Raw genomic sequence first — 10,687 nt, forward strand, 5'->3', positions numbered from 1 at the left:
TCACCATAACATCTGGGCACCAAAGTAGCATCACTCTGAAGCATTATATGTGCATAATGGAGCTCAACATTTGTTGTCCACAGGGCATACATCAAGTTTCTACAAAACAGTGAAGCAATGGCTAACCAAGAACACTTCTAATGATGCTGGAGAGCAACCCACACAATGTTTAAATGATTGCCAAGGTATTTTCCAAGTGGTAAGAGCTCCAGGAGCTATAGGAAGGATGCAATAGATCAGGGAAGCAAGGTATCACAATAGGTGCAAATCACGCTACCTATGCTAGTCATGTTGGTTGATACTTAGCCTTAGGAAATGATCAGTGAAGTCCTTAGAGTCCCTAGAACAAGCCTGAATGAAACTTTGTCACTGGCTGAAGCAATGCTTGTGGTGAAGCTCCTCGAGTCCAAGCTTTGATACAAATTGAAAGGTGGAGCCCAAGTGGAAGCAAGAGCAAGGCAAGAGCTATGGCGGATAGAGAGAGAGAGAGAGAGAGAGAGAGAGAGAGAGAGAGAGATGGGCATTGAAAGAATCGCTAAAAGAATAAAGAATAGAGTAACAATGATGGGCACCCACCACCTATAGTGTACATGTGTGGATACAATGTATAGTGAGTAAATGTGGGTGGCTAGGCACAAGTGCATTTACCCCCAACAGGATCATCAGTGATTGAGACTCCCTATTCACTTCTTTTGATTCTAGAAGAGCTTATTTGAGACTATTGAAACACAGTTATGCTTCACTATGGCCATCCACAAATTGATGGTCAAACACAATGAGTCGATCAAGTCATATAAGACATGCTAAGAGTATATTATTGCAAAGAACGTAAGCATTGGACACAACATCTACCCTTAGTATAATTTGCCTACAATGCCTTTAATTATCGAAGCATCAAGATGAATCCATTTCAATGGGGAATATTACCTCACTTCACTCAACTTCTTTGACCCCACTCCAAAAGGTGAAAGATTCCAAGAAGATGTTAGAAGAAATGGATGAGAAAGTTAAAGCAATAAGACATTATATTTAAGCCACTAAGGATTCTCAAAAGGGCTACACCGATCTCAAAAGGCAAGAATGAATCTTCAAGAAAGGAGACATGATGTTTCTATCTGTCCATCCAAGTAAGATTTCACCATCCTTGGTCAAATTCAAGAAGCTAAGTCCAAGGAATTGTGTATCTTATAAGGTTATCAAGTGCCTAAGGACCAACATATACAAGTTGCAACTTCTCAGATAGTTGAAATCCACAATGTTTTCCATGTTAGCTTGCTATAGGCTATTGTACCCAATTCTAAACATGTCCTTGATGGTCAATGAATTGTAATGCCAACCCAAGGAATCCTTGAGCTTCTACTAAGCAAGTATTTAACGTAAAAGAAAGGATTCTTAGAAATAGAAGTCTTAGAGAATACCTCATCCAATGGAAGGATTATCTCAAAGAGTTGCCACTTGAATTGATAAGGAAACTGTATGTAAACAATATCACCATTTTTCCTCAAGATGAGGACATCTTGATTGCTTTAAGGGGGAGCAAATGTAATACCCCCAACCTAATGTCCCTTTCGACAATGATAAAGACATGTGTTTATAAGACATCCAAGATTTAATCACAATATATAATGTAACATGCTTTGGAGTACTAGGTAGCTAGAGTGAGTAGGTCCCATAAAGTCAATCCTCCACTTTTCATAGGGTTGCCTACTACTTATTGGTATCCTTCTAAATGCAAAGTTTTGTGCACTAGCACTCACAACAATGCTCGATGAATCAAGCTATATCTTTGAATAAGGTGAGCCACCAAAAGTGTGAGCGTCAAATCTTTCAAGCCATAGCTTGGGTGTCAAAGTGCTTGCTACCAATATCATTGGGTACTTCCTAGAGCACATTCTCAAGCTCATATTCACATATACATCATCAAAGAAGATCATCCTACCCTAACTAATAAAGTTAACTATCTAGTACAGTCGAGTCTTAATCAACATATGAGTAAGTCAAGCCTTCTCAATTGGTCATTCAAGTAGTCCATTCTCCAAAACATTAACAATGTCATCATTCCAATAAGAAAGATCAACCTTGAATAAATGTGTAAGATTAGCCTTGAATAATTAAGTCTCTTAGTGAAATCTGAACAAGCAAGCATGTGGTATGTCATCATCCACATCAATGGCCCTTTCGCACTTTTTAGTTTAGACGTGTCAAAAGCCATGTAATGTTTCTTTTTCTTGCACACAATTAGAAAAAAAAAAATCAAACTCAAGTAGAAGCAATAGCCATCTAGCAATTATTCGTGTAGCACATCACTTGCTCATAAGACAACAATGCTTAATGATCAACAAAGAAAGTAAAGGGGGTAGCAAGCAACTAATTGTGAAACTTATTGATCGCATAAACCATCCCTAAACCTTCCCTCTTGTATTGCATTGTATGTTTATGCATGTATATACGATGCAATACAAGAGGATTTTTTCAACAAAGCTTGTCCAAAGAAAGAAACCCAACCAATGTCAACAAGGTAGTATTAGAGTACCCATTGGGGCTTGCAATAGGATATCTCAAGGATTGAGGCCTATTCCATGAAGGAAACTATTTGCCATTGATGAATGCTTGTCTTCTCATTGACAACCTACTCGTAGATGGAGGGCAATCTCTACACGTGGTTCTTGAAGTCTTGTTCTAATTGGGTGTTCTTTGCAAGTATTACTTGATGTTGCAACTGGTGTTTTTTTCAAGATGGATTACTACCCTTGATTACTTGTAGTGATGAGACCCTTAAATTCAATGATCTATTTGGCCTTACATTCACTTGGTGAAAATGTACATGTAGTTCATGTGCTTCAATACAACCAAAATACCTTAATCAAAAGAAACACTACCTTTCTAAATTTAGTTGAGTTGATTTTGATCCTTGTGACCTTTGCTTAAGAATCAAAATGCTTATAGGTTGTGCAAGGTTTTTTCCCTATTTAGTTTGATTTATACACAATCATTGAAAGCACTTTTTGTTTATCTACATTTATAGGCTATGTTTCCATGTTACTCCAAAACGATAAAGGCCAATTGTAAAACTCAGGATTATGCTCAAGTGTAGTGCAAGCATCAAGGTGTCATGCCACCTTGAGTAACACAAATACATATTGTGCAATATTGAGTAGCACCATTACTTATCTTAGCCTACTAGCAACATGCAACTCCTCTTCCATGAGAATTTTACCTTAATCAAAAGAAACACTACCTTTCTAAATTTAGTTGAGTTGATTTTTATCCTTGTGACATTTCCTTAAGAATCAATGCTTATAAGTTGTGCAAGATTTTTTTCCTATTTAGTTTCATTTATACACAATCGTTGAAAGCACTTTTTGTTTATCCACACATTTATAAGCTATGTTTCCATGTCACTCCAAAATGATAAAGGCCAATCATAAAACTCAAGGTTATGCTCAAGTGTAGCACAAGCATCAAGGAGTCATGCTATCTTGACTAACACAAATAAATATTGTGCAATATTGAGTAGCACCATTACTTATCTTAGCCTACTAGCAACATGCAACTCCTTTTCCATGAAAATTTTGTCAAGCAAGGGATATTATAAGATTAGTCCAACTAAATCCATACCTCAAACAATAGCAAGCATACAAAAAGAGGTAAGGGCTACATATGTCAAGTCTCTTTTCAAACCACCATATCGTTTATCTCCTCCAAGATGGTCATTAGTAGCTAGCTATCAAGTTCAACCTTAAAGCTCCATTGTTAAACCAACACTTCTTGAACTAGCTTGGCTTCATCCCTTATCTTGTTGTTTCAATTCTTCAATATCAAGCAAGTTTTATTGGCAAAGTATTTCATTAAAAGTGGATATTATACAAAGTTCTTCAATTTCCTCAATGAGGTCACCTAAAAGCTTGCCATAGTATTCATTGAGATGTTCTCATGTTAGCAACCACACTGAGTATTCCTCATATTCCTTTGGCAATGCACCCATATCAACATGGATATAAATGGGTGCAAAGTCTTAACATTAAATTAAGACACTCTACAACATTTCTATTCTCAAACTTCCTATACTAGCATTTCCTTTGGACTTTTAATTGTTGATTTTGATTTTTAGTGTGGCTAGAGGTTGAGATGAGCAAGACTAGGTTGTGTCGGATCACATGTAGCTCAACAACTACCATGTCTTGCTTCTTATCAAATATGATGGGTATAATCACAACTAATGGTTGTGATTGTTTTATTTTCACTTTTGATTGGGCATTATATGCTTTGTTATCAATAGTATGAGTTATATCCACAACAATTCAAGGTTAACTATTGCTTGAAATCCTTGGAACTTTTGGAAGCATCCAAAGGCTTAATACCTATAGGAGAAATGGGCATCAAAATATTCATAGATTAGCCATGATAGTTTTTAGCTTCTCACTTTTCTCCTTGAGCTCTATTTTTGTGGCTTCTACAATCAACTACTACCATCGTTTCCTTTGCTTCCTCTTTGGACACTATGGGTGAAAAACCCAAGAGTTTTTGGGCTTTCAATTGACCTAATAATCAAATCATGCCATGGGTTATCTTCTCATGGGACCTTCCTAGGTCATGCTGAACAACATTGTTAGGCTATGATGATTATATTACCTTTGCCATTTCAGATTTTAATCATTTCTCCTTCACTAGCCACATTATCCAATGTGTTGGAAATCACGTACTTGTTAGCTCTAAGACTCTCTCAATCAATAGTGGGTTGCATGTCCATGACGACTTTGGACGTTTTTGCCTCCCTCAATTATTCCCTTTCAAGTTTCATTTTGCATTGAGCTCTTCTTTTTTGTTAAGGAGCATTTGTGTAGTGTGGTGGAGGTGGTCCCCATAACCAATGATCTCTTGCACAATATCCTAAGCAAGTAAGAGGGATCTTGGAACCCATCATTGCATACTAGCTCTCTGTTGATGTCTTCACAACCATCCTACAATCCTTAGCATCATTCACTAAACTCTACATTCAAAGATTAGTCATTCTACTGAGCAATTCCTTACCTTCCTCACCAGGCTTTCATCCCTTGTCAAGAATTTGTTAATGAATAGGGTTTAGGTTTAGTAACTAAATTCTAGGCCACAGCTTTTCTACAATTCCTCTTGGGTTTCACAAGTACAACACTTTTGGAGGCCTCACCCTATTTATTGCCATCAAATATTAACACAATTACTTCACTTTTTTGATAAAAATATCAAACTTTCTGGACAACTAAATACCTCACTAGAATCTCACTATTAGAGCATCTAATGCCACTGCAATCCTTGTTAGAACAACACTTTTGGAGGCCTCACCCTATTTATTGCCATCAAATATTAACACAATTACTTCACCTTTTTGATAAAAATATCAAACTTTCTGGACAACTAAATACCTCACTAGAATCTCACTATTAGAGCATCTAATGCCACTGCAATCCTTGTTAGAACAGGAGCAAAGGCTAAGGCCAATCAGTAGAACGAAGATCTCCTGGAATGATTGCTGTGTGTAAAAGTTGAGTCATCTCTAGTTTACCAGTCACAAAATGCAATTTCCGTTGAGCTTGCAAACTGTAACAAACTTAGCTGGTGTCCAAGATTAAGAGAGACAGAGTTCAGTTTATTACAACAAAATTCACTAGTGGCTAGCTTGATACACCCTGTCAAACATTCACCAATTCCTTGTTAAAAACACAAGCACAATGAAAGAAATAAAACACATTTGTAAAATTTAAAATTTAACTCTCCCATACATTTACATGCAATAGTAATGGTATCTGCCAGCAGAGATATTAAAAAGTCAGCAACTAATCCACAGTATAATGCCACCAATATCCTCTTAGGACCACACCCATAATACAGCATCCTTGGCAGAGTCACTCAGGGTGTGCAACCTCCTTAAAGATCCACAGCATCCTGAAGGAGAGAGAGTCACATTACAACTGTAAATACTCTATATTGCTTATCACAACACAAGTTCTATCACAAAAATGGTGGGGATCAAACACCACCACAGCTCATCATAAATCACTATTTCAGCATGGCCCACAAAAAGCAGTCACAGCAGCGTCACCTTGAATAGTTCATGTTCAACATTTACCTATCTGTACAAAGCCAACTAGCACATCTAAGCACAATTGCTTGCTGCAAGCACCAACAGGCTTCAAGACAACAGATACACCATTAGTTCATTACTGTTGCCCTACATCTCCATGACTGCTTGAAATGCAGTAAGACAGCCTCCAAACCATATCCTACAAATATGCCAGCATTCACTGACCACTAATGAAGCCTACTTCATGTAAAGCACATAAGTCAAAGGCCCAGCTCTTCCAAGATCTCACTGGCCTTAGGCATCCATACCAAGGCCATACAAACACAGTAAAGATAGATAGCTTACATGTAAGATGCAGAAAACTTAGCTTCCATGCATAATGCAGATTTGCATGGTGGACAGCAAATACATTACTCAGAAACAGTAACAGCCACAATCTCAAGTAATAAACACTGTTAACACTATAGTTTAACACAGTACAGCAATCTATAAAAACTGAACATTTTCACATATCCCTTAGCCCTCAAGTCAAGCAATCACACAAACACTCACAATGCTAACCTGATAATTTCATCTATACAAACCATTCTCATTGTACAACCATACAACATAATTGGTAGCACCATGAATACTTCTCAAAGCTAAGCTAGCTTCCATGCTTGACTGCACATACATCAATCAACAATGACAACAGCCACAATCACAAAGCCATAGAGACTGTAACACCATTGTTTACCACATAGTACAGCATTCTGTGTGTACTGGGCATTGAATGCACATAGCCCAATTCAGAAGCAAACCCACACTGGTACAAACACACCCACAATGTTACCCTGGCAATTTAATTGATACACAGCACAATTCTTGCACAGTTCTCACGAGGATCACAAAACATAATCTTCAACCTTTGCATAGTCTTTCAATGATCTGAAGTCCAGATATGAGCCCACTAAATCGCCCAAATTCCATATCAGTCATAAGTCCCAGAGAAAATAATTTGATAACGTAATGGGCCAGGATGGCCAAATAAAGGCCGGTTACTTTTATACGAAGTTTAATTACAGGAGGCAGTACACAACCGCCTTGGGGTGAGCCAATTAAGAAAAAACAAGAATCCTCAAGCGCTGGTAAACTTGGTAACAGCCTTGGTACCTTCAGATACAGCATGCTTGGCGAGCTCACCAGGCAGGATGAGCCTGACAGCAGTCTGGATCTCCCTGGAAGTGATAGTAGGCTTCTTGTTATACCTAGCAAGGCGGGCAGCTTCCTGCGCAAGCTTCTCAAAGATGTCGTTTATAAAGGAATTCATGATCCCCATGGCCTTGGAAGAGATGCCAGTATCCGGGTGCACCTGCTTGAGCACCTTGAAGATGTAGATCTTGTAGGTTTCCACCGACTTCTTGGCCTTCTTCTTCTTCTTGTCGGAGGAAGAGGAGTCCTTGGAGGCGGGGGGCTTCTTCTCGGCTTTGGGCGACTTACTGACGGGCTTCTTGCCTGCCGTCTTGGTGGCCTTCTGCTCGCCTTCGGCCGCTGCGGCAGGAGTCTCCTTCGCCTTAGGCGCCATATCTCTTATCTTCAGGTAATGGATGGACCAAAAAACGCTAGGGCAGAAAACGCACAGACGTGTACAGACCAGACCGGCTCCAAAAACTCGCTATACAAACCAATCGGGCCTTCCCTCTCCTTTATATACTAACCAATTTACCTTGAGCCAATCAGATCGTAGCATCAGGATGACCACGCTGGCTGACTTGATAGCCGTCCGATAGCAGTACCCAGCGTGGCCTTTGCAGCCGTCGGATCGCGATACGTCACCATCTTCGCTTCCTTATTGGTAGGAAATTCTCACACATGAGAACGCAAACTAAGAGGGATTCACATGCATCCACACACGAGCTTTTTTTTTTCTTGGAGATATGATAAGCACACCCAAATGCCCTGAGGAAAGCGGGGCCGGGGGATGGGGGAGGGAGAGGATATGCTTTGGTACATTTGAAGCACTAGGGGTTGGGAGATCCTTGTTGAGATGGATGTCTTCATACATCACAACCTTTGCACATGGCCAACCTTCACATAAGTTCATTTATGTAAGGCCCATATCTTGTTTCCATTGATGAAGGGATTGTTGGGAATATTAATGTCAAGCACGTGAGAGGAAAGCAATGGTGAGATGTGAGATAGAAGATATGGAGCAAGAGGGCTAAGAGAGAGAAGCACACAATACAATTTTATGCATACAATGAATGATACCCTTATTCTTTGTTATCTTCGCTTATAGATGATTATAAAATGTGCACTTATACAAGGGGTGCCCACTTAGCTATTGGTCATTAGCCTCACCCCAACAACCTCCCACTTAAAGGCCAATGTACATTTATGGGAGTATAAGAAGAAAGTGATGATACTACATGATGCCATCAACACACTGTAGTATACAAGATGCTCAAAATGTAAACTCTTCATGAGAAGATCTATAAGGTCATCATCTATATGGATCTTAATAACCCCATTGTGCTTGTTCTCAAGCATCTCCCTGATGAAGCGATACTTCTCCTCAATATGCTTTGTCTTTGCATAGAAGATAAGGTTACATGATGCCATCTAGATAGTTATTATCTATACAAATCTCAACAAGCCCAATGTGCTTGTCCTCAATTATCTCCTTGATGAAGCGACGCTTCTCCTCAATATGCTTTGTTTTTGCATGGAAGATAGACCCAACTAGATGGTACTTTGACTATCACAATGCAAAGTAATCTTCCACTAGACATGCCAATTGGATATGCACTGATTATCACAATGCAAAACATGTATCTCTCTTGCAATGCCTAAGTCTCCTAGAACATAAGTAAGCCATAAGGCCTCCTTGCATGCCTCAATGGTTGCAACATACTCTCTGTTAGTGGTAGGCAAAGCCATACATAGCTACAAATGAGAGACCAAGAGACTACAACATCTGTAAAAGTGGAGAAATCTTATCTACCCCTCCTAGAATCTATATTCCCTGCAAATTTACCATCCACATATCCAAAGATAGATGCATTCTTCCTCCCAAAACATATGCACATAGACTATCTCCATTCAAGTATCTCATGATACTCTTCATTACCTCCTAGTGCTTCTTGCCATAATTAGCCATATACTTGCTAACCACTCCTGCTACATACGCAATGTTTGGACATGTAGCAACTATAGCATACATGAGGCTACCAGTTGCAAATGCATAAGAAACATTCGCGACATTAGTCTTCTATTCATTTGACTTAGTGTTATTCTCTTCACTAAGTTTCAAATATGGAGACACTGGAATATTAATAGCCTTCCCTCTCTTCATAGCAAAATGCTCATACTTTCCCTAATATACTTCTTTTGAGAGAAATATAGAAGTCTCTTATCTTTGTCTCTCATGATCCTCATACCACAAATATGACTTGCATTTCCCAAGTCCTTCATGACAAAGATCTCATGCAATCTTTTCTTCAATGCATCCACATCTATGACTTATCAGCACAATAAGCATATCATTCACAAAAGTATAAGAAGCATAAGGCGACCACCCCTAGCCTCTGCATGTGTTAATAGTTAGTCTCTCTCCTAGTGTACCCTTGGGACCACACAAAGACATCATATTTATGGTACCATTCCCAAGGAGCTTGCTGAAAAACCATAGAGACATTTATGAAGCTTACTAACTAGTTGTTCCTTGCCTTCCACAACAAACCCTCAGACCGTTCCATATAAATATCCTCATGCAAGTCTCCATGCGAGAAAGTAATCTTAACATCTATCAAAATGATCTCCATACACTCCTTGGCAACCAAGGCAAGTACCGTATGAAGGGTCGTCATTTTGACTATTGGTGAGAAGATCTCATCAAAGTCAATGCCCTTCTCCTACTTGAGGCCCTTAGCCACCAATTTTGCTTTATACTTGGGCAATGCATCAAATAAAGATAGCTTCAATTTATAAACCCATTTGCATGGTAATTCATGGTTTCCTTTTGGCAATGGAACTAGCTCCTCTATATCATTATTTACAAATGAATCCATCTCTAATCACATAGTCAACATCCATATATGATTATCCTCCCTAATCACAACATCCACCTAACATGAAGACTCTCCAGAATTTGTAACCATGACATAGTCAAAAGACAAAACATAATGATCTAGAGTTCTAAAAACCCTCAAAGACCTAGCAAAAAACTACCTCAACATGAGCTTTGGTTATCCCACCTATCTATCCTCACTAACATGAGGTTGTATACTTATGTGTGGCTCTCTCACCTCAACATTTGCTAGCTGCTACCCATACCCTACATCATGTAGAATAAGCCATACATGGTACTCATATGGTGGCTATCCATTCTCTGAAAGACTATTACGCAAATCTCTATTGTCTTAATGGGATATCTATGCATCTTATCCTCATAAAAAATGACATCATGGTTACATACTAGCTTATTAGACTTAGGATCCGACAAGTGATATCCCATCTCATCTGAATCTCCATCACCAAGAAATATACATTTCTTAGACTTAGGATCGAGCTTATTTTGCTTGTCCCTAGGTACGTGCATAAACGCATCACAACTAAAGACATATAAGTTATCATAACTAGGCCTCT

General features: G+C 38.9%; 1 protein-coding gene across 1 annotated transcript; it reads right to left on the minus strand.

The window, feature by feature from the left end:
• Positions 1-6,945: 6,945 nt before the first annotated feature.
• LOC148037717 (histone H2B.11-like) lies at positions 6,946-7,721 on the minus strand. Its single transcript, XM_087676665.1, has one exon. It carries the CDS (start codon positions 7,623-7,625, stop codon positions 7,179-7,181), a length of 447 nt encoding a protein of 148 aa, XP_087532791.1. The 5' UTR covers positions 7,626-7,721; the 3' UTR covers positions 6,946-7,178.
• Between the last annotated feature and the right edge of the window lie 2,966 nt (positions 7,722-10,687).

This window comes from Lygodium microphyllum, chromosome 4, assembly GCF_053477565.2.
Source record: "Lygodium microphyllum isolate KBCC chromosome 4, Lygodium_microphyllum_v1.1.10, whole genome shotgun sequence".
Lineage (NCBI taxonomy): Eukaryota > Viridiplantae > Streptophyta > Polypodiopsida > Schizaeales > Lygodiaceae > Lygodium > Lygodium microphyllum.